The 23,978-nt window shown below is 50.9% G+C and overlaps 1 protein-coding gene across 1 annotated transcript; it reads right to left on the reverse strand.

Moving 5' to 3' along the window:
* Positions 1–1,905: 1,905 nt before the first annotated feature.
* Positions 1,906–23,492, reverse strand: LOC125151295 (myosin-3). Its single transcript, XM_047832026.1, has 39 exons — positions 23,289–23,492; positions 22,078–22,221; positions 21,487–21,643; positions 21,021–21,048; positions 20,334–20,442; positions 19,128–19,220; positions 18,294–18,357; positions 18,117–18,215; positions 17,208–17,311; positions 16,983–17,121; positions 16,221–16,339; positions 15,988–16,137; positions 15,074–15,244; positions 14,665–14,971; positions 14,479–14,549; positions 13,789–13,876; positions 13,587–13,704; positions 13,065–13,188; positions 12,839–12,975; positions 12,488–12,743; positions 12,058–12,300; positions 11,790–11,966; positions 11,535–11,680; positions 11,364–11,454; positions 10,547–10,936; positions 10,318–10,444; positions 8,842–8,960; positions 8,487–8,683; positions 7,680–7,863; positions 6,838–7,003; positions 6,441–6,565; positions 4,888–5,196; positions 4,564–4,767; positions 4,356–4,481; positions 3,292–3,462; positions 3,100–3,204; positions 2,836–2,931; positions 2,588–2,725; positions 1,906–2,029 (listed from the first exon to the last, which is right to left on the reverse strand). Exons 1-39 carry the CDS (start codon positions 23,490–23,492, stop codon positions 2,003–2,005), a joined length of 5,823 nt encoding a protein of 1,940 aa, XP_047687982.1. The 3' UTR covers positions 1,906–2,002.
* Between the last annotated feature and the right edge of the window lie 486 nt (positions 23,493–23,978).

Below are 23,978 nucleotides of genomic sequence, written 5' to 3' on the forward strand. Positions count from 1 at the left end.
CCTTTCTTGTATTTTAGTATGTATTTTTTCAAAGACTATTTCAGAAAACATAATCATAACATCACATTATACCTTGAAAATGAACAAGAACCCCGTGGCACTATCAAATATCCAGTCAATATTCAAATTTCACCAACGGGGAGGCGTGTGTGTGTGTGTGTGTGTGTGTGTGTGTGTGTGTGTATGTCCCTCACAAGGCCGTGCTGAGCACTTGGTGGACAGGTCTGTTAAATATCTTCTAATCTATAGTTCTCCCTCCGTTTCTTTTATGTATTTTTCCTTGTAATTTATTGATTGAGAAAACTGGATTTTTTTTTCAGTTGAGTTCCCCACATCCCGGAGTTTATTGGATCTCGGGTCCCTGTCGCCTACTGTGTGCTTCCATCAGGAGGTGCATAATGTAATGTCCGGTTGTCTGTGTTTTTGCGACACCGGTAGCCACAGTCCATCAGGGGCTCATGATCCATATCACAATTGTGACGTTCCAGTTTTTGCGACTTCTGTATTTACCCGTTTGACAAGGAGAGACTGTCCGCTTCCCGGGGCACCCACCTCCCATGGAAGGCCACCCGTAAGCAGTCCTTATCACTTCTGAGCGGCTCTGAGCTACCGCCAGCCTTTTGGCCCAGCCTCGGGCCTGGGTCCCCATGGGACTTGTTCCCACTGTGACTTCCTCCCAGCAGCCGCCACCCCAGAGAGCCATGTCACTTTGTAGTCTCAGTGTTCCCAGAAAGTATTGAAAGCAAGTCAAAGAGACACGGTCTTTGAGACAAAATCCTCTGAAACCACTGACACGTGAAGTCTGACATTGATATTGGCCTTCTTTCTAGTGACAGATCGAGGAGGTGCTAAACTCCATGCTGGGTGCTGAAGGGAACTCCCCGCTGGGCCTTTGATGCCCACGGAGTCTCTCCTCTTCTAGAATTGGACAGAGAAGGGAACTTGGCAACTCTTTTTGATAAGTTTTATTATGACAAGAAACAGATGACTCCGGGTTGGAAGGAGCTATTGCAGCAGCAGCTCAGCCAGAGAGTTATAGTGACTTCCTGCCATTTTCCTCTCTCTTAAGGCAAAGGCAGGTTCACCCTGGGTAAAGGGTAAGATTTTCCGTTGTGAGGCTTTGAAATAGTGCAGACGGAGCCAGGGACTCAGTGGTAGATTCAGACTGAGCTCTTGGACAGGCCCAACACCAGCTCCTTCATTTGTGTGTCCCTGATAGTTTGCACAGTGCTTTGCTAGACTCCAGGGGGCCTTCCTGGTAGGCTGTAGACAGGGGACTCTGCCCCTTGCCCTGTAACCCTATTCAACAGGAGACAGGATTTTCCCTGACCCGAACCTTTGTGTTTCCCTCATGTCATATTGAGGGGCAACTCTTTTAACAAACTCCCCCATTTTGCTCCCCCTGCCAAAGCAGTGGTTAATCTAGGAGTATCTTTTCCTTATGATCCAATCTCATATTTAAAAGCAGTCTTGGGGCACCTGGGTGGCTCAGTTGGTTAAGCGGCCGGCTTCTGCTCAGGTCACGATGTCGTGATTTGTGGGTTCGAGCCCCACATGGGGCTCTGTGCTGACAGCTCGGAGCCTGGAGCCTGCTTCAGATTCTGTGTCTCCCTCTCCCTCTGCCCCTCCCCTGCTTGTGCTCTCTCTCTCTTTCTCTCTCTCCCTCAAAAATAAACACTAAAAAATTTTTTTAAAATAGATAGGTAAATTAATTAATTTTTTTAAAAAAGCAATCTTCCTATGTTCCCAAATACACAGACCAGAGGAGTTTGTCAAGCCATCTGCCTATGGAGATTTCAACATTAGGCATAGAAATCCCCAAGCAATGAACTATTTCCACACAGGGAAGAGAAAACAAACACAATGCTACAGCCTTAAGTTGAAAAGGAAGCAAAGTTTAATGCATGAGAAGAAGCAGCCACATGGGAATTAACTGTAATGGCCAGGAACCATGAAAATACACATTTTGCATATTTTCTGCCCTGTTCCAGAAGAGAGCTGCTCACTCTTCACTCTCATGGACCACCATCTGGAAAGAGAGTGGGCATTTTGAGTTGCGTCAGACAGCAGAGACACATTTCCTCCTGACCCCTCTCCCCACAAGCGTCAGGGAGTTGCTTGCTTGGGTTTTTCAGGAGGACACAGGATATTTTTTGGACCTCAGGAGAATACACGACTGCATCCATGGAGGCAGTCACCCCATAGCCTGAGAAACTGGCCCCCAGGGAACAAGCCCCATCCTCAGGGACCTGGTACCCGTGGTTATTTGCCTACAGGTGCAGTGAATGAAGACCAGCGCCAGCAGAGGGCGTCTGAAAGATCTCAGCAGGAAAACGCTCCTTCCTTTTCAGGATGGTGTTTTAGTGCAAACTTGTGTCCCAGTGAGACTCATCTTAGCTAAATGACTTCAAGCAGACCCCTTGCTTTCCTGTGCCTGAGACTGACCAGTTCTAAAGTAAAGGCTCCTCCAAGGTTCCTTCCTGCTCCAAAGTGTCTGCATCACTGGGGGTTCTTCCCAGGTGCCCCAGAGCCACAACCCTCGCCTACACCTGCCGCTCTCCGTCTAGTGTCCATGGGGACCACTCACCCTGCTGGAGGTGAAGTCGCGGGTCTTGGCGCGAAGCTTGTTGACTTGAGATTCTGCAATATCAGCACGTTCCTCCGCCTCCTCGAGCTCGTGCTGAGCTTTGCGGAATTTGGTGAGATGCGCATTGGCTTGTTCATCCTAAAACCAAAGAGCCCAGGCAAGGAAGGTGAGCGCGCGCCTGTCTCAGAGCTCCCTGTGAGGGACAGGCCAGGCTGCTGTTGGAAAATCACAGCGTGTGTCTGACTTACAGCCTCCTCGGCCTGCCTCTTGTAGGATTTGACTTTCACTTGAAGTTTATCCACCAGATCCTGCAACCTCAGCACGTTCTTCCTGTCCTCTTCACTCTAAAAGCAAGGACACAGCGTGCGGCTAGAGGAGGGGGCAGAGTTGCACCAGGTCTGGCCACTTTCTCTGGGGCACTGGGTTGCTTCCTGTATTCTGGAGCGGGAACCCAGGGCGGTGTTTGCGCTTTGCAGAGAAAACGCTTTGCAGAAATGCTTTCTTTCACTTACCTGGTAGGTTAACTCTTTGACCCGCCGCTCATATTTCCTCAGGCCCTTGACGGACTCTGTGTTCTTCTTCTGCTCCCCTTCGAGCTCAAACTCCAGCTCCCGGATCTGCAGAAACGGGTGGGAAGTTAGTCTGGGGCTGGAGAACGAGCGGTTGAGGCCAGAGGCTCAACCAGGGCTTCCTCCCACAGGTACCCGCGTCTCCAGTTTCTGGATCTGCTTCTTCCCGCCCTTCAGGGCCAGCTGCTCAGCCTCGTCCAGCCGGTGCTGAAGGTCCTTCACCGTCTGCTCCAGGTTCTTCTTCATCCGCTCCAGGTGGGCGCTGGTGTCCTGCTCCTTCTTCAGCTCCTCGGCCATCATGGCCGCCTGCAATTGCATCACACCACAGACCCACCAAGATGCATACAAAGGTCAGGTGCCCTGGAGCTACCGGAACCTGGGTACCCAAGGACCAGAGTCATGCCAGAGAAAAAGGGCGAGGGACAAGGCGGTCCCTGAGTCCACTCTTCCACAATGGAGCATGAGAAGAGCTACGCCAAGTACAGAAAGTAACCCGACTAACACAACCTCCGGGGACTGGATGGAAAATGGGCTCTTCCCTTTCTGACACTGGCCTCCCTGGGACCTTCCTCACCGCCCCAGGAAATTCTTTGCTTCATTATCACCAGCGTGTGTCTTCAAAGGAATCTGAGACCTGCAGAAGACCGAGTCGGTACCCGCAGTGCAGGTTTGGGGATAGTGAGCCGAAGGGAAGGTGGGTAGGGAATGGAGGCGTGGGCGAGCAGAAGGGCTGCGGTGGTCCCCACAAGCATTAGGTGGCACTATGGGAGCTGTGTCTGGTGGGGACAAGCCCGCTCAGGCCCAGGCGGCTTCAGGCCAGGCCAGGTGACATTTGGTGAGATAGTGACATCTCAGAGTTTCATTTTCATTTTCATGTCTGCAACAAGTGAGATGTTGAAGGAGAGAACAGCATACCTGTCTGTGGGGCTTAGAAATAGACTGTAATCCTTTCCGTTCTTTTTTTTTTTTTTCCTCTGCCCCATTATTTATCACATTGGCCTTTTAAATGTGCGGAGGGGATGTGCTGAGTCGGATGGAGGGGAGGCAGATTGCAATTTGGGAGCAGAATGCACCCCACGTGTTCCCCCCGGGGAGGCCCCCAGCTGTCCGGTGGGAACTATCTCAGGCTTGGGAGAAGGAGGGGCTTTAATGAAACGCAGATTTGGCCGCCACACAGGGACAGCACGGGAGAGCCTTACGTCTGTGATGGCCTTCTTGGCCTTCTCTTCCGCATTCCTGGCGTCCCTGCTGGCATCTTCAACCTCGCTCTGGAGCTGCGTGAGGTCCGTCTCCAGCTTCTTCTTGGTGTGGATGAGGCTGGTGTTCTAGGGCGGGGAGGAGGGCCGTGTCACCCGGCGCGGGTCAGACCCGGGTCTCTCCCCCTCCGCCGGCCCGCCCGCCCCTCACCTGGGTGTGAAGCAGCTGCACCCTCTCGTTGGCGTCCAGGAGCTCCTGCTCAGCCAGCTTCCGAGCCCTCTCCGTCTGCTCCAGGGTCGCCCGCAGCTCCTCGACCTCAGCCTGCAGCAGGTTGGCCCTGCGCTCCACCATGGCCAGCTGCTCCTTCAGGTCCTCCTGGCCCCGGAGCGCGTCGTCCAGGTGCAGCTGGGTGTCCTAGGCGGAGAGTAAAGGAAAGGTCTAGTTGGCGTCGAGGCATGAGGGCCATGAGTCTAGTCGACGTCTTTGAGCGCTTGCGGACGGGAGAGGCTTTCCCGCCAACGAGCCGTCCCAAACCTTCAGCTGCCCCTGGACGCTCCGGAGGTGCTTGAGGGTCTCCGCAGCCTGGCGGTTGGCGTGGCTCAGCTGGACCTCGATTTCATTCAGGTCCCCCTCCATCTTCTTCTTGATCCTGATGGCCTCGTTCCTGCTGCGCACTTCGGCATCCAGGGCGCTCTGCATGGTCTCCACTGTCCTCTGGTAGTTTCTCTTCAGCTGCTCAATCTCTTCGTCTTTCTCGGCGATCTTTCTGTCGATTTCTGATTTCACCTGTGTCAGTTCAAGCTGGATTCGGAGGATTTTGGCCTCTTCATGCTCAAGGGCGGCCTTGGGAGAAGAAAAACACAGGAACAGTGCCCGTGAAGGAACAGAGCCTGCTACATCACCCTTTGTGGGGGCATTTCATAACCGTAACTCAACAGCATTCAAAACTATCTTTTAAAAAATTCCCTTTTTAAAGAGCTGGTGAATGGATGAAAAAGATGTGGTTTCTTTTTTTTTTTTTTTTTTTTTTTTTTTTTTTAATTTTTTTTCAACGTTTATTTATTTTTGGGACAGAGAGAGACAGAGCATGAACGGGCGAGGGGCAGAGAGAGAGGGAGACACAGAATCGGAAACAGGCTCCAGGCTCTGAGCCATCAGCCCAGAGCCCGACGCGGGGCTCGAACTCACGGACCGCGAGATCGTGACCTGGCTGAAGTCGGACGCTTAACCGACTGCGCCACCCAGGTGCCCCAAAAAGATGTGGTTTCTATATACAATGGAATACTACTTGGCAATGAGAAAGAATGAAACCTTGCCGTTTGCAACAACGTGGATGGAACTGGAGGGTATTATGCTGAGTGAAATAAGTCAGTCAGACAAGGACAGATATCAAATGTTTTCATGCATATGTGGATCTTGAGAAACTTAACAGAAGTCCATGGGGGAAGGGAGGGGGAAAATAGTTACAGACAGAGAGGGAGGGAGGCAAACCCTAAGAGACTCTTAAATACAGAGAACAAACTGGGTGTTGATGGGAGGGTGGGGGAGAGGGGAAAGTGGGTGATGGGCATTGAGGAGGGCACTCATTGGGATGAACACTGGGTGTTGCATGTAAGTGATGAACCACAGGAATCTACCCTCAAAACCAAAAGCACACTTTACACATGGTATGTTAGCCAATTTGACCACAAACTATATTAAAAATAAATTTAAAAATAAATTAAAAATTTCCTTTTTAACTTCAGTGCAGAAATCATGTCTGTTTCACTGCTGTTTGTTTTTTATTATCTGATCAAACAGTAATAGCATTTAAATCATCCTATCCCTTAGGAGCATAAAGCGCCTTATGGATGCTTTAAATTCATCTAAGATTCTGCAAGATCTGAGTTTTAGACCTATCTTAATGTAATGATTTTTCCCCAATGAATCCAAGATAGTCCACAGGGGTTGTTTCATGCCGGCAGATAGGAAAGGAGCCGGCATCAGGACGGTGGCTTGGCAGAGATGGGAAGGGTGACACGGGGCGAGGCCAGCGGGCATCCCTGGTGGGAGCTGTCCCCACGGCTGCCTGCCCGGTGTCTGCTCACCTCCGCTTCCTCAAGAGCCAGCTGGATGTCTGCCTTTTCCAGTTCGATCTGCTTCCTTGATTTCTCCAGTTCGTGGATGGTCTTCCCATTTTCAGCAATTTGCTCCGTGAGATCTGCTATCTCCTCTGCAAAGAAATCAGTTTGGGTTTGCACGTGAGCGCCTCCCCACAAGAACCTGCGGGAGGCCCTGTAACCAGCCCGTCCTGGTTCTAAGGTGGCTGTTTCCCAGAGACAAGACACCGGACAGACAGACAAGAGCTCCCCAGTCACCCCAGCGGGTGACGAGCGCTTTCTGGACATGCTCAGAAGGACGTGCGAGCAGGGATTTGCGTCCCGAAGCCATGCCCGCCCCGGTGACAGCACCAAGGCAGACGGCAGGCTGTCTAGAGCTGCTTACGCTCCAAATTCTTGTTCTCTCGTCTCACGGTTTCCAGTTGATCCAAGGCTTCCTCGTAGGCATTTTTCAGTTTGAAGAGCTCGGTGCTCAAGGACCGGGACTCCTTCAGAGATGCCTCCAGCTCTGTCTGGCTCTCCTCGCACTTGGTTTTCCATTCGGCTAGCACCTGGAACACAGGCATGGAAGGGGTCCCCTTCCTCAGCTCTTCTCCAAGCCCCGAACCAAACAGAAGCGTGCAGGTAGCTAAGCCTAGAAGTGCGGCTTCACTCGATAGCATCTGTTGCCTTAGATCCTTGTTCCTGATTATCTGACTGATGGAGATTTCCTCCCACAAATATACCCGAGATCAGTAACATATCAGCAACGGTTGCCATCTCTAAAAAGCCCATGGATCCTTCGAGAAGGAATTCTCTGCCCTTTTCTTAATATGAGAATGGCCCTGAACTTCTAAAGATTTCCTTAAAACTTCGGCTCAAGTCAACCTTCGTGTCCTACTAAAAGAGAGGCTTCCAGAGAGCCTCCTGAAGGGACCCGAGTTAGAGTCCTTCGTGTCAGCCCCCCCCAGACACACCAGCAGTGTGGGGAACGGAAACGTATGGAACAGAACAACACTGTAGCAACTGGTTTGTCTCCCCCGACAATGCTTGAGAGGGGCCTCCACCCCCAACCCATGCCCGTTTCATTTTACACAGGAGGAAAAGCCAGCCTGGTGAAGTTCAGGACTTGCCCAAGGTCACGCTGCCGGTCGGGCCGATCAGGACTGGGACCCAGCCTCCTCCTCCCAGGACTACAAGGGAGATCCCAACACCAAGCGTGCAGCTTGCATGGCGCTGACCCCACACCTTGTCAAAGTTCCTCTGCTTCTTGTCCAGAGCGGCGGCCATGGAGTTGGCCCTTTCAACGTCGACCATCAGGTCCTCGACTTCTCCCTGCAGCCTCTGCTTGGTCTTCTCCAAGGAGGCGCACTTAGCATTCACTGCCTCAACCTGTTCCTCAGAGTCTTGAAGGCGCTGAGCAAGTTTTTTCCTTAAAGAATATGAAAGAGAAGCAGATGCTATTTAAATCTCAATCCTCCTGAACAGCACTATTCATCAAGTTGGAAGCACTCATCTGTGTGACTCAAACAGCCGCCTGTTTTCATAAGCCCAGGAGAATTTCCTGTCTGCTAAAGCACAGTGATCAGTAACCTGCTTTGTCTCTAACCAAGATCAAGGTTGTTTGTCTTCAGGAAATGTGCTGCTGCCAGGTCCCTCCAATGGCACACGCAGTGCCACATTAAAAGATATTAAGAGAGGTGAGGGAAGGGGCGCCTGGGTAGCTCAGTCGGTTGAGTGTCTGACTTCGGCTCAGCTCATGATCTCGGGCTCTGGGAGTTCGAGCCCCGCGACGGGCTCCGTGCTGACAGCTCAGAGCCTGGAGCCTGCTTCGGATTCTGTGTCTCCCTCTCTCTCTCTCTCTCTCTCTGCCCCTCCCCTGCTTGCATTCTGTTTCTCTCTCTCTCAAAAATAAACATACAAAAGAAAAAAGAGGTGAGGGAACACCTGGTAATGTAACAAAACCATTCCCAAGTACATAGTTCTAAAGTCAGTGCCCTCTGTCAGTATCATTTGAGAGTTCTCATTCCTCTAAAGGCAAATGGAGTTGCGTACTTGGCCTCCTCCAGCTCCTCTGTGCGCTGGATGGCGTCCGTCTCATATTTGGTCCTCCACTGGGCCACCTCGCTGTTGGCCTTGGACAGCGCCCTCTGCAGCTCGGCCTTGCCCTCCTGCTCCTCCTCGTACTGTTCCCGCAGCAGGTCACAGTCGTGGCGGGAGGACTGCAGGGCGTGGGCCAGCGCGTTCTTGGCCTGCAAGAGTCAAGGAAGAGGAGGGCCCCCAGTGGATTAGCATTTTGGTGTCTTGCACCGTGACCCTGCTACCATCGCCTCCTGAGTCAAGTTGCTGTGTTTTCCCACAGGTGGTAATGGAAGAGGAGATCAAGGAAGCACTCCCTTGGATTTCCTACCTTACTTTCTTCCTCTAACTGCCTCTTGAGCTCCTCTATTTGCTGGGTAAATGCTTGCTTGCTCCTGGAAAGTTGGGACACTATGCTTTCCTTTTCTTCCAGTTGACGACTCAGCTCACCTGTGTCCAGAAGGAGATATTTTCATTTTATTCACTTTTTCATTCATTCATTCATTCATTCATTCATTCATTCGTCAAGTTCCTGCTATGTGTAAGGCACTGTGCTAAGATCTGGGGAGAGACTAAATGAGCAGGTGTGGTCCTTTCTTGGGGGAGAAGAGAGGTGTCCATGAAAAGGAAACCAAAGACACAACTGATAAGATATTGTCATAAACTCCTAGAAGCTTGGGGTGACTTTTGCCAATAAAACCCATTGAGAATGATTGTAAATTTAAACATTACCACCTAGGGGCACCTGTGTGGCTCAGTCGGTTAAGCATCCAACTTCGGCTCTGGTCATGATCTCACAGTTCGTGGGTTCAAGCCCCACATCAGGCTCTGTGCTGACAGCTCAGAGTCTGGAGCCTGCTTAGAATTCTGTGTCTCCCTCTCTCTCTGCCCGCCACCCCCCCAACTTGCACTCTCTCCCTCTCTCTCTCTCAAAGATAAATAAAACATTAAAAAAAAAAAAAACAACCATTACCACCTAAAAACACCCATCAGATCTTCCAGTGGCTGGTGTTTCCAGCTGTTTGTTGGTTTGCCATGAAAGAGAACTAATGCTTTCTTAGTACTTTACAGCTAGTAATTTGAGGTTAGACTCTTGGGTAAAGGTGGTAGGTTGAGGTTTATATGCTTCTGCGGAGGGAAGAGGGGAGAGGTGGGGGGAGAGGCCTTATGACTCCAGAGGTGAATTCCCAGAAATTCCCAAGGTTATTATAGAAAGTGGCAACTAAGCCTCTCTTCTTCCCTGTGTTGGTCGTGGCTGCTAGCAAAGGATTGACTGATTCACTGGGATGATGGGCTGGAGGAGCAGGGCTGGGGGCAGGGCACATTTCCTAGGTGAAAGCCCCAGATAATGTTTCCCTGTATTTCCACTACTACACAGCAGGAGCCTATCCAAACCGGCCGTGTTTCTTGATCTATTGTCTGGAACACTTGACTGCATACCACATATCTGAATTCGTGCGTGGCAAGATATGGAAGAGCCAAGAGCCTTATTTCTAGTCCTGTTTCTGACATTTAGATCCTTCTCGATGCAAGGTATTATTGGTGTTGAAAGAGCTTGAACCAGATGATGTTCTGGATCCCTTCTCATTCTGGTCTGCTTCTCTTCACCCCTGTTTTTACTGAACTCTCAATGGTGCCCCCCCTTCATGATATTTTGAATGATCCCTTTTTTGTTATTCTAATGGCTTTTCTCTGAAAATATGCTTTCCTAGAGGTTCTCCCCACACAGTGCTGCCCTTTCCTGTCGACCAGTCGCCCCCCACCATAGGCGACCAGAAGGCGTGGCCCCTCCCATCCCATTGCTCACCAGCCTCCGTCTGCAGACGGGACTTCTGTGTGGCCAGCTCGCTCATGCTCCTTTGAATTTCCTCGTTCTTGCCCCTGGCCTCGCTTAACTGATCCTCCAGAGTTCGGCATATTTTATCTAGATTGGCCTAAAGGATTGAGAAGGGGGAGAGAACCAAGTCCGTATTCAGACCACAAAGACCCAGAGGTGGCTCTCCGCAAAAGCACTGGGCCCCGTCCTGCCAGAGCACCTTCGATTTAGACACGCTCTCCACATTGCTGGCCAGGTCGTCGATCTCCATCTTCAACTCGCTCTTCTCCTTCTCCAGCTTCTGCTTGACCCTCTGTAGGTTGTCTATCTGCTCCCCCAGCTCGGCCATGCTGTCCGCGTGCTTCTTCCTCAGGGTGGCCGCCGTGGCTTCGTGCTGCAGGGTGGCCTCCTCCAGGTCCCTGCGCATCTTCTGGAACTCGGCCTCCCGCTTCTTGTTCAGCTCGATCTGGGTAGAGGTGACGCCTCCCGCCTCCTCCAGCCTCTCGCTCAGCTCCTCCAGTTCCCGGGCGTAGTCGCTGCGCTGCTTCTCTGTCTTTGCACGGGTTGCCCGCTCTGCCTCAATCTCTTCTTCCAGTTCCTCAATCCGAGCCTGTGGAGGGCAGCCATTCGCCCATGGGCAGTCGGTCCCTAGAGTGACTCACCCTGAATGTCAAGCATGGGCTAGTTTCCATTCTCATTAGATAAACCAAAGTTTAAGCTTCTCCTATAGGAGGAAATGGTGCTCATTTCCTGTAATACAAGTTTTTCCTGCCCCAGCGTGGTCATTACCTCTGCAGTGACCAACCCAGGATATTCTCCCTTCAACTACATGTTGACCCCAAACACCTTTGTTATGTATTTTATTTTAAACTATGGAAAAATTGCTCATCGCTGCTGGGTCAGCCTAGCAGAAAGGCAACCGATGAGGCGGGCATTCCCATGGTCCTGCCCACCTGCTCGCAATGGCTTACAGCAGGCGGCACCCAGCCTACGGTGGGCGACCTTCATGTGAAAGAAAAGTCCAGGATTCCTCCTACCTGTAGCTCTTTGATCTTCTTCTGAAACTGGAGGCCCAGAGTCTGCTCATCTTCCATTTTGCTCTGCAGCTGACTGTATTCGAAATCCTTCCTGTGGAGGGAAATGTAGAATGCGTGAAGACAGAACAGCCAGAGACTTGGAAGACTGAAAGCAGTGGTTTTAGGACCTACTTCTTGAGCCTTTCATCCAGCTGCTGCTTATCGCTCTCCAGATCTAATATGGACTCTTGGGCAAGCTTCAAGTCTCCCTCCAGCTTCCTTTTGTTCCTTTCCAGATCTACACGGAGCTTCTTTTCTTGTTCTAGGGAGCTTTCCAGCTGAAAAGGACACCATATCCTTTTGAGAACAAATGCTCTGCACCAGAGGATTTGGGGGGTTCTTCCAACCCTGAAGTTCTGGGACTCCCAATTAGTACTATTTCCTTACATCATCGACTTGCTGCTCCAATTTGCTCTTGATTTTGCTCAGAGAGTTGACTTTGTCCTCTTCGGCTTGGAGGTCATCCAGGGTCTGCTGGTGGGCCTCTTGGAGGGCCTTCTTCTCCCTGGTCAGCTTTGCAATGGTTTCATCCAACCCAGAAAGTTCTTCAGTAAGGTTTTTAACCTAAGAAGAGGCCACAAGCAATTAGAAGAAGAAATAAAGTCTGGTTCGCAAGGACTACACGAAGCTGGAAAGACCCACGGAGAGAGAGTACCTTGTTCTCTGTGGCATGCTTCTCCTTTTCAACCTTGGCCAGGGTCAGCTCAAGGTCATCGATGTCTTTCTTGAGCTCTGAACACTCGTCCTCCAGTTTCCTCTTCTTGGCCGTCAGCTCGGCGTTGATCTCCTCCTCATCCTCAGCTCTCTCAGTCACCTCCTTGATCTTGGCCTCCAGCTGGAATTTGGCTTTGATCAGCTGGTCACACCTTTCCTCTGCATCCAACAAGTTTTCACTTTCCTTAAAAAAAAAAAAAAAAAGAATCATGACTTCCTTTGATGAGATGAGGTTTGTGACATTTCCAGCACCTTGGTATACATGAAGTCCTTTATGAAGCACCCCAACTAAAAATCAAAAATCCCACCCCAAGTCCAGTTTTTCTAAATAATCAAATCTACAAGAAAAGTTAAAAATTCTAGACACTCACAGCTTGCACTTGGAGCTGTAGGTCATTCTTCTCTTGTACTAGAGTCACCAATTTTTCCTCCAGTTCCTTCCTCTTCGCCTCTGACTTGGCAAGTTCGTCTTTGGTTTTCTGAAACTCCTCCTTCATGGTGGCCATCTCCTTCTCGGTCTCTGCACTCTTGAGGAGGGGCTTGATCTTGAAGAAGAGTTTCATCCAGGGCCAGTGCTTGACGTTCATGAAGGCGCGGACGTTGTACTGGATACAGAAGATGGACTCCCTGAAAAGAAAACATTGATTATTTTCAGGAGAGACCCCCCCCCCCACCGCCGCCTTCCCCAAAGGGCTCATGCTTGAACAGAGACCCTCCTCGACCTTCTCTGCACCATCTTCTGGAATTCCACACGCATGAGAAACCCCCTGCACACCGCTTGTGTCCGGGTGATCAGTTTGGCCAGGCGGTCATCCCGCATTTCTTCCAGCGTTCCCAGTAAGCCAGCCTTGAAGAACACCTTCCGGGGGAGAAGGATGATATGAGTCTGTGTGCTGGAGAAGTCTAAAAGGGACTATGGGCCAGCATCTGTCAGAACCAAGGCATTACCTTGGTATGCCCAAATTTGTACTGAGTGTGGTCAATATCGATGGATGCCAGCAGCTTCTCACAAGCCTTCTTGCTGTCGATGAATTGTCCCTCAGGGATTGCGCTGGCATTCAGCACTCGGTATCTGCCATTGTAGATACAGGGACAATCATAGACCATCAGCAAAGACGTAAACCTTGGAGACCAACTAGTTTGGGCCTCTCTCCTAATAGGCAAGAAGGCCAAGGTCCAGAGAGGGAAAGAAACTCGCACACAGTCACACTGCTGGGTGATGGCCTTTAATCCAAGCCTCCTGATTCTCAGGGAAGGTCTTTTTCTGCCATATTGGATATCAGACAAGCTCTTGAGAAAACATGGAAGAAAGAAGTGCATACATACTTGGCCAGGAGGTACGTCAATCATTTTACCTGAAACTCTGTACCTGCTCCGTTGAAACGGGCCTTTTCATACCAGTATTTTCCCTCTCAAATCCCAGCATCTACACACCTCAGCAAGAAGCGTATATGACATTTTATCACACACCTTTGCTTAAAATCTCCATACAGAATCCTATTTGGGAATCCCTTCCTGCAAATGCGGATGCCCTCCAGGACACCATTACACCGCAGCTGGTGCAGGACAAGGCTGTGTTCCATGGCCCCTGAGAAGAGAGGTGAGAAACATCAGCTTCATGCAGGATCTCCTGGAAACTGGGCACCATGTACAGCGCCAGCGGGTGTCTTACCTGGAGTTTTGGTTTCATTGGGGATTATACAGCGCACAAAGTGAGGATGAGTCGTTCTTAAATTTGACATCAACTTGTTGAGGTTTTCCTAAAAGAAAAAGACTACATTTGACAGGCTGCTGTAGGCTTTTACAGAGACAGAGATATATCGTAATGAAAAATGAGGCATCTATTTTGAACTTACCATGAATTGTAAAGGACGAAATCTTTTAACTCTTTCTTTGAATACCCCAATGGCTAGAGGTGCAGGCAAGTAACCGATAACAATAGCCTTTTGCTTCACAGTGAGCTGGAGACTAACCATTTACAAAATGCTCTCTGAAATCAATTCCAGAAATGCATCTGGCTCCACAGGGAGCTTGGGATGCTATTGCCTGTGTCCTTTTGGCAACTTGGAAGGTTTGTGCTGAGGACTCACCCCCTAGGCCATCTAGCCCAACTCCTTGCTGTACAGAGTGATAATGAAATTCTGGACCCACATTTGTTACACCTCATTTACATATTTGTACATTTATATAATTATTATATTATTATAGGTTCATATTTTGTCAAACTGCCACTCAGCTCCCCGAGTAACAGCAATCAGATTGAGACCACATTACTATTCTTGAATAAACCAAGGTTGTCTCCATTGCTCATTTTGCAATCGCTTAAACCAACTGCAAGCAAATAAACTTGTATTTTTCTTACCCTGAAGAGGGCAGACACAGTTTGGAAAGAAGAACCCTTCTTTTTGGCAACTTTCTTCTTTCCGCTGTCAGCTGAAAGACATAAAAGATGGCGCACACTCTTATCAGATCTACAGGGATCTTTTGGGCCTGTGAACTGAGGCACAGGAGATAGCACGGACACAAGGCACTCTGTGGAGTCTGTTACCATCTGCCGTAGCAAAGGTGGCGTAGAGGTGTGCCAGGAGCCTGTTGGAGGACTTCTGGTATAAGCCGACCACGGTCTCGTTCAGCGGGTCCTTGTTCTTCTCCAGCCAGCCCGAGACACTGTAGTCCACAGTGCCCGCATAGTGGATCAGCGAGAAGTGGGCCTCAGCCCTGCCCTTGACCACCTTGGGCTTCTGGAAGTTGCTGGACTTGCCCAGGTGCTGGTCGTACAGCTTGTTCTTGAAAGAGGTGTCTGTGGCCTTGGGGAACATGCACTCCTCCTCCAGGATGGAGAAGATGCCCATAGGCTGGATTAAAGCAAAGCAAAATGCGTGTAAGGTACACGTGAGCTGCAGCAGTGAGCCACAGAGTAGACAAGACGAGGTTACTGAGTGGACAGATCAGGACACCTTCTCGATGAGCTCGATGCAGGCAGCCAGGTCCATCCCGAAGTCAATGAACGTCCACTCGATGCCCTCCTTCTTGTACTCCTCCTGCTCCAGCACGAACATGTGGTGGTTGAAGAACTGTTGCAGCTTCTCGTTGGTGAAGTTGATGCACAGCTGCTCCAGGCTGTTGTACTGATGCCAAAATACAGAGTTTACATGCAAAGTTAGACTTCGAAAACCAAAGACCCATCAGCCTCCCTCTTCACTGCCTCAGGCTCTGCCAACTCATTCATCCCCCGCCCCCCACCCCCGACACAGGCATGTTCTTCAGGGTCTAGCCCAGATCTCATCTCCTCCTTGGAGACTTCTCTTAACTTCTAGCTAGAAGGTGTTTCTCAGTCCCCCGAGTCCCCATGGTCGGGATCTCTCCTGTGCACCAAGCACGGTCTGCTTATTTTGTAGTTACTCTTAGGTGCACAGTACATACCTTCTGTTTTCCTCTACAAACTACAAGCTCATCTTTCATTTGCCAGCATGTCTTGTGTCTCTTGTAGACACAAAATATATGCTCTCATGGATGGCTATATGAGAACCTAGAACAGCAGGGTATTTATGTGAAAATCCCGTGACTGGCTTATCAACTTCTCTATGTGGCTGGCTCTTCCTATGCCAATAATTGCATTTGAGTTCTTTCTTTTATCCACTTCACAATGTCTTTTATAAAATTCCACTTACCACGCATCTCCTCCTCTCTTGAAATTATACAGCCCCCTCCACCCCACAAAGTACTTCTCTTCTACCTGATCCACCCTACGGTGCCCTACAGGGTGTGCTGCTCTGACAGGTTGCTCACCTCAACCTGTTCCCTCTAGGATCATCATGACCAGTCCCTCCACACACAGCCATGTGAAGACATGAGCACTGGGAACACAGACCTCAAAGATCTCAAAGCCCGCAATGTCCAAAACACCAATGAAGTGTTGTCTTGGCAGCTTTGTGTCCAGTTGTTGGTTGATGCGAGTGACCATCCACAAGAACAGCTTTTCATAAACTGATTTGGAAAGGGCATTCACAGCATGGTGGACCTGTTAGAGGAAAGGTCACTGGGGTTGGAAGGTGATGGCCGTCGGGTGCCTGTGTCTCTCCCAGCCTCTAAGCAGCCACTTACCTGATCCACGGTTTGACCTTTGGTAACATACTCATTCCCAACTTTCACTCTGGGGAAGCACAAAGCCTTCAGGAGGTCGGAAGAGTTCAGGCCCATCAGATAGGCTGTTTTGTCGGCCACTGCCAGGAAAAGAAAGACAGAGGGACACCCGTCAAGCTTGGCAAAGTAGAGGAACCACTCTGAAAATCATCCAGATGTTTCAAAGCTTGGTGAAGGTTGTCTTGTTTTACGTTCCATATCTTTATATTTTTAAAAAAACGTTTATTTTTGAGAGACAGAGCATGAGTGGGGGAGGGGCAGAGAGAGAAAGACACACACACAGAATCCGAGCAGACTCCAGGCTCTGAGCTGTCAGCACAGAGCCCGATATGGGGCTCGAACCCACATACTATGAGATCATGACCTGAGCCAAAGTCGGATGCTCAAACAACTGAGTCACCCAGGCACCCATGTTCCATATCTTTAAACTGCTGGTATGTGGCCAACGGAAGCCAAGTCACTCAGAGGATATGATAGCTTTTATGAAAAGGTAGGACTGGGTTCCAGAAAGCCCTGGTCATGTCTCATTGCCTCGGAAACAAGCCCATTCCAGTGATTCAGCAAATGGGGATGGTAACACTAGGCATCAGAGCCCCAGAGAGGTCCACCTCTCCAGGTGGAAGAAGGATTAATTGCTTTCAAACGAGGCACCAAATGATCTCCACGGACTCCCCCCCCCCTCCCCCCAGCTCGGGCTTATGTCCTGTTGTGGTGATTTTGTACCTTCGGTGCCGTCAGGCTCTGCCTGCTCTTCCCGCTGCTTCTGCTTGAACTTCATGTTCCCATAGTGCATCACGGCACCCGTCAGCTTGTAGAGTCCAGACTTCTCTTCTGGGGTGAAGCCCAGGATGTCGATGGCGCTCTGGCATTCAAAGAACAGCATGTTAGTCCGCGGACCCCCGTGATGGAGGAGGGGCACCCCACACGTATTGCCTCTGTTCTACTTACGTCGGTAGCCAACAGCTCCTCCGCGTCATCAATGCTGGCCACCAGGATTTCACCCTGGCTGATGAACGGGTAGTCGTAAGGGTTGGTTGTAATAAGGAGCAGCTCTGAAATGACAGATTCAAAATCAAGAGGTCCCCCAGGTGCAAAGAAAACATCCACCCAGTGGATTTGAGCTCCTGGATTCTGGGCTGAGGTTCTCACTGCTGGAGCCCAAATTGAGCTTAGAGTTAGAAATCTCTTCAACAGCTTCCCACCACTCAGGCTGTGGCTGACCATTTAAAGTCCAGGGAAGACTTTGCAGCCTGCCCAGGCAACGTAGATTAGGAGCCCGAGAGAGCATTAGAGTTCTCTTGCCTTGCACATGAATGGTGCATATCAGTGTAGGTTGGGAAAATTTAATACAGAAAACTGGCTTAGTGGGGGTCAGGAGAGGAGCCCCCATGGAGGGGAAGCATAGGTGGTTTTCCAAACCCCTTGAAAGGCTGCAGCGTGTTTCCAGGCTTGGGACCGGAAGGTGGGCCAAGTACAGCCAATGAGCAAAGAGCCTGCTCACCTAAGCCTCTGTTGGGTGTGGAACAAGGGGCCAGGTGAATATCCTGTCCTGGTGCCTCGAGGTATTTGGGGAGAGGTTGGGTCCTACGTCAGAACACTAGGGGGCGCAGAAGGACAATTAAATGCCTAGTTGTTGAGAAGGTGATTTTGGAACCAGCGCTAAATCCAGTCATGGTTTCATCTTGTTCCTGTCCACTGGATTCTGGTTTTTTGTTTTCTGTTTTTTCCAAATTGACCCATCACTGTCAAAATAGCCACATCTATTCCTAAAACAGACTTCTTCCGTTGGCTACCTAGTCCCCTATATACAGGTGCAACTTTCCTTGGTCCGGTGACGCCAGAGCCCGGACACCTCACCTATGAGCTCAGGCTTCTTGTTTGAAAGAATCTGGTAGAAGATGTGGTAGCTTCTCTCAGCCTTCAGCTGGAAGGTCACTCTTGATTTTTCCAGCAGATCTATGAACACAAACATGGCACTGTTTTCCAAACTGGCCCCACCACCCCAAGCCGCCATCCTGTCCGTTATCTACTTACAAGTTTCAATATCTGCAGAGGCCAGCTTCCCGGTGGTTCCAAAATGGATTCGGATGAACTTGCCCTATGGGAGGTGGGGCGAGGAAGAGACACCAATGTCTAAGCGGTTCCAAATGTTCCCGCTAGTCTCTTGGGCAGTGTGAACAGGAGCTTTATTTCCCTACCTAAAATTGAGTATGTCTCCTTCTCCCTTCTCTGTCCATTTTGAGGGCCCCCCTTTCTTCCATGCCCTTTGCTCCACATTTCCTCCAAACGGCCCCCACCCCATCCAGTCATAAGGTAACAGAGTGATTTTTTTTCAAGATGCAAATCAAACCATATCACTTCCCTGCTTACAGAATCCCTCAGTAGCTTCCTGAATAAAATCCAACCCCCTTCTTGTGGCCTCCACGTGACCAGACCTCTGTCTTCCTCTTCACCCACCTCTTGGGACCTACCTCCTGCCCACCTTGCTGCCACCATGAGAACTCTCTCGGGTCCCTTGACTACATAAGGTCTCCCCCCGCCCCAGAGTGTGCTTGCTTTTCCCTTTGTCCTTCCTCATCCTGCAGATCTTGGGGTTCATGGGCCAGTACCCCCCCCCCCAGATCCCTTTTCTACCATTCCTGTCTTAAGGAGATCCTGCCCCCAGTCACTCCATCACATGCCCCATTTGTGGAGCTTTTCATGAAGGCATCATTATCTGAAATGGTCTGGTTGCTGTGTTCCATTCCATCATTGCCTGTCTCCCCCCTCCCCCCCAACACACACAGCCTGTTGCCTCCGAGAGGACAGGAAGATTGCCTGTCCTGAGGGCCCCAGAGAAAACCCCAGCTGAACTGAACTCAGACTCACAAAGCGAGATGAGTTGTCGTTCCTCACGGTTTTGGCATTCCCAAAAGCCTCCAGCAACGGGTTGGCGCTGATGATTTGGTCTTCCAGTGTCCCCTAATGCAAGGAATCGTGGGGAGGAAGAAGCCGCAAGGGACAGGGGGAACCACTCCCTGGCCCTGTCACTCCCACCCACTCTTCCTGTCCAGGGCAGAGCCCATCCCTTCCTCCTTGACTTTTCCAGTTCAAGTACCGACAAATCCTCAACATGGCCCACTTCACACCCTCTTGCTGTTTTGTAATACAGTGAAACCTTGGATTGCGAGTAACTTGTTTTGTGAGTGTTCCGAAAGACAAGCAAACACTTCTAATAAATTTTAACTTGATAAATGAGCAGTGTCTTGCAATACGAGTAGTACATGATGCCCAATGTCACATGATCCCAACTGAGCCAATGGTTCTCGAAACTCACTTTGATAACATGAGTGCTTTGGATTACAAGCCTGTTTCTCCAACGAACTCTGCTCGCAAACCAAGGTTTTACCGTCCTTGGGTACACTTGGGTGTCTTGATGTAAAATTCCCATAATGCTTCATTCAGTCCCTCGGTTCTTCAGTTAGTTGGGTCATCTGCATTCATTTTGTACTGTTGTCATCTGTTTGTTTGGAAAAGCACGTGTGGCTACAGTTTTCCTAAACTGGTGCATGTGATTCTGCCATAAAAAGAAAAAGCTCTCCGGGCACCTGGGTGGCTCGGTCAGTTAAACCTACTTTGGCTCAGGTCATGATCTTGCGGTCTGTGAGTTCACGGTCTGTGAGTTCGAGCCCCGTGTCGGGCTCTGTGCTGACAGCTCAGAGCCTGGAGGCTGCTTTGGATTCTGTGTCTCCCTCTCTCTCTGTCCTCCCCCGCTTGTTTTCTCTCTCTCTCAAAAAGAAATAAACATTTAAAAGATCAAAAAAGAAAAAAAGAAAAAGCTCTCTGAGCTGCTCCCCAAATGATCTTCCTTAGTTAAGCCTTACATCCCTGTTTCGTAGGAAATCACAGGATCTGGTCGTGTAAGCTCGACCCCACACTGGGTTGTCTGCAGTCATGGGCTCTCTGAGGACTTCAAGTCTGAGCCTGCCCTCCTTGCCTTGAAGAGAGGGGAATGTGGCCTCCTCACACCCCTCACTGTGAGGCTGAGACCACGGTCACAAGCAGAAGCATGGCAAACCCCTCCCTTCCCTATACCTTCATCTTGGAGTCCTTCTTCTTGGCCAGGTCTCCAGTAGCCGCAATTGTTGCAAAGTACTGGATGACCCTCTTGGTGTTCACAGTCTTCCCTGCCCCGGATTCTCCGCTATTTGTTGTGACCCAAAGAGAGAGAGAAAGAAACACGTCCTGTAGGTATCAACTGCCTCCCCAAGATGTCACACAGAGGCCTGGACATACCCCTGAGCCACAGCGGACACACACCTACTAGACCAATGTGAGAAACTACTCAGAGAGGCAGAGGCCCCAGGGAAGCCTCATCACTTCTGAGCTGCCCCAGCGGCGGGCGATCCCAGTTTCCTGAGACCTTGCACATACCCTCTTGCCCATCACCATCTCCATCTTTTTATCACAGACTCTGCTCTAGGTACTTTCTATTTAAAAAAAATTTGTTTAGGCTTCTTTACTTATTTTGAGAGAGACAGAATGTGCAGGGAAGGGACATAGGGAGAGGGAGAGAGAGAATCCCAAGCAGGCTCCGCACTGTCAGTGCAGAGCCCGATGCAGGGCTCGAACCCTTGAACCGTGAGATCATGACCTGAGCTGAAATCAAGAGTCAGACACTTAACCGACTGAGCCATCCAGGAGCCCCCTTTCTAATCCACAGAGTAAACAGCACCTTTGCCTCCTGCATTGGAGACAAAGAGCCACAGCTATGACACTTACGTGATCAGAATGGACTGGTTTTCACGGTCTGCAGGAGGAGAAAATAAAATAGAGTTGATGGCGGCAGAAAGAACTTCCCCATTTTGTCAGGCAGTCCAGGTTCACTATGCCGGTCCTCTTGCCTGTAGCATTCTGTGTGGTCCCAGGGGTGGCTCCAAGAGCCTCCTCTTTGACAGTAAGACTCAGAGGGTAAGGCTCTGCTTCAAACCAACCAGTGGCTTCTCATCTAACCAGGCTGGACCACATGACATTGGCAATCTTTATTTTCACCCCGTAAACCTGTCAGTTTCATAGGCTTTACGCAACGCTTGCATTCAACCCAAACTCTCTAGCAGGGCCCCTGCAAGGCCCTAAAAGATCTGGACCCTTTCAGCCTAAGTCCCTCTACCCTCCTCTCTTCGTGCTGGAGGCTACAGGCTGGCCCTCCATTCCAGCGCTCCCCCCATCCCCCCCTCCAGAGACGCACCTGTCAACATGAACTGATAGGCGTTGTCAGAGATGGAGAAGATGTGGGGCGGGGCCTCCTGGCGCTTCTTGCCTCGGTAGCCCTCCACCACCTCGGGGTTATACACCGGCAGCCACTTGTAGGGGTTGACGGTGACGCAGAAGAGGCCCGAGTAGGTCTGTGGGAGTGTAAAAACGGGGTGTGTGTGTGTGTGTGTGTGTGTGTGAAAGCCTTTGCTTTTATTATTATCTCACTTTCCTTATGCTAAACTTGTAAAGGAGAGATTGATTTCTCTTCAGCGATGGGACAGATGACTGAGAGAGGGGAGCCGCTGGCCCTCTGGCAAGTGACCCTGCCCAGACCCGGAGCTCAGCCTGGCTTTCCTGCCCCTGCCTTCCCTCCCTGCTTCCAGCCTGTCTTCCCAGTCCCCTCTTCCTCTGTCACCTGCTGTCTCTAACCCCTTCCCTCATCCTCTCCTCCCATTTCCCCTCTTTTGTTGGACAGCTGAGTCAAACACTAGGCTTTCTGATGCTGTTACCCACACAAATGTACCCACACACCTGCCCCCACCCCCCAGCACCATCAGATGCCCCAGGAAGTGTGGGCACTCACATAGATCATCCAGGAGGTGTACCGGTCCTTGAGGTTGTACAGCACGGCTGGCTCGTTCAGGTGCGTCAGCATGGCCATGTCCTCGATCCGGTCGAACTTGGGGGGGTTCATTGCATACACGTCCTCGGGTTTGACCACCAGGGTCTGCGTGGGAAGAGGTACAAGGACTACCTGGGGTCCGCTGTGTGTTTTCCCCCCTGCAGGTATCTGTCTGGATCCCACAAAGAGCCTGGATCCCAAGGGGCAAGCCCTGGGGAAAAGGCCCCTCTGACAGCGGGAGAAGTTGGGGCAGTGACAGCACGTGATTGTTTCTGTCACTCGGGGATTGTGCCTTTTGCTCTCTGCAATGGTCCCATCTCTGGGCAAGGCTGGCGGGCGGGCAACCTGCCTTCTCCTGGCCTCAAGCAGGGATCTACTTAAACCACCCCATGCAACTAGCCCTCCTTGGGACGGGTCCAGACCATCTTGCTTATGTCTGGCTTTCACCTTCCCTGCTGCCTCGCAGACCCACTCTCAGCTTCGCCACCTGCCACATCCCAAGAGCCACCCTCCCGGAGCCCCGGTGCATGGTGGCATCGAAGGACAATTCTCACTGCCTGTTTTCTTCACCCCGACCCACTGACACTATTTCCTCTTCTCTTTCAGATTTTCTTGTTCTTCTTTTAATTTTCTTTGAAACTTTTCTCGGAACATTTCCAGATTCTTCTGGTCTCGATTCCAGAAAGTAGTGAAGTCCAGAATTTCTCCAAGCACCCCCAACAATGTTCCGGGCCGGAATGTAATAGGCCACATGGAGGGAGGCTGCCTTTTCACATGGCGCCTGTGTGGTCCACTAGGACCCCCTACCCGTTTCCCATACTTCATACTTTCCATGCTTCCTCAGGTGGCTACCACTAGAAGGAAATAGGGAAGCCCAGGCTACCAAGCGAGAGTGTTTTACTAAAGGAGATCTTCTCGCAGTTGGATTCCCAACCCCACACCCCTGCGCCGCCCCTAGAGTGCTGTGAAGGTCAGCAAAGCTCCTGAACGCGAATCGCTTTAACCAGCCACAACCGGGATCTTCGCCCATCCTGCAGCCTGAGGCCAGCGTTACTAGGCTTTCTCCGAGGACACCAGGGAAGCCGTGTGGGCGCGGGCAGGCGCACAGACGCTGGGACCCCAGGGACGGACAGAAGGCCCAGCGGCCTGCAGGGGGCGTGCGCAAGGCTTACCCGGTTGTCTTCGGTTTCCACCGTGACCTTCCCATCCTGCGTACTCTTAATTCTCCCCTTGGCGTATTCCTCCTTTGAGTCGACCACAAAGCAGTAGGTTTTGGCATCAAAGGGCTGGTTCTGAGCCTCGATCCTCTCCTTTTCCGACTTCCGGAGGAAAGGAGCGGCGATGCCGAACACTTCCATCTCAGTGTCACTGCTCATGGTGTCACTGGAAGGCGGACCAGCAGGTGAGCCCTGGAGGGGACCCCACCCCGTTCCAGGCCCGAGTCCCTGCGGCTCTACCTGAGCCGCCCTTCACTCCCCGGGGCTCCACCCACGGGACCCCAGGGCTGCGAAAATCAAATGTGCACATATTTGCCCGGTGGGTTCTCTGCACAAAATGCACAGAGCACAGGAAATCCAGGCTCCTGACTAGTTTAGGCTTGGATGGGAAGGGGCCCCAGGGCCGAGTGCAGCTCTCTGCACCTCACTTTCCTCTTCTGCGAAGCCCAGGTGGTGCCGAGGGAAACTTGACAAATAAACGCCATTTTTCAAAGGCAGGGTGCTAAGTGGCAGATCGCTAAGGAATTTGGGGGCCGTTTGGATTCAAGGTGCTCTCTCCTCACACAAGGAAGCCTCTGCTTCCTTCGGTTGCTAAGACTACAAGTGGCGTCAGATGCCAGCATCCGTCTGGAAGTTTCCTCTCCA

The sequence above is a fragment of the Prionailurus viverrinus genome, chromosome E1, assembly GCF_022837055.1.
Source record: "Prionailurus viverrinus isolate Anna chromosome E1, UM_Priviv_1.0, whole genome shotgun sequence".
NCBI lineage: Eukaryota > Metazoa > Chordata > Mammalia > Carnivora > Felidae > Prionailurus > Prionailurus viverrinus.

What these genes read in the sequence shown, in the direction of transcription:
- LOC125151295 (XM_047832026.1), bottom strand. Translation starts at nt 23,492, where the DNA reads ATGAGCAGTGACACTGAGATGGAAGTGTTCGGCATCGCCGCTCCTTTC. An exon ending in ACACCTCCTGGATGATCTAT is followed by an intron (nt 21,644 to 22,077) that starts GTGAGTGCCCAC and finishes ACACTCCCACAG; the next exon opens with ACCTACTCGGGCCTCTTCTG. An exon ending in CAATGAAACCAAAACTCCAG is followed by an intron (nt 13,705 to 13,788) that starts GTAAGACACCCG and finishes CTCTCTTCTCAG; the next exon opens with GGGCCATGGAACACAGCCTT.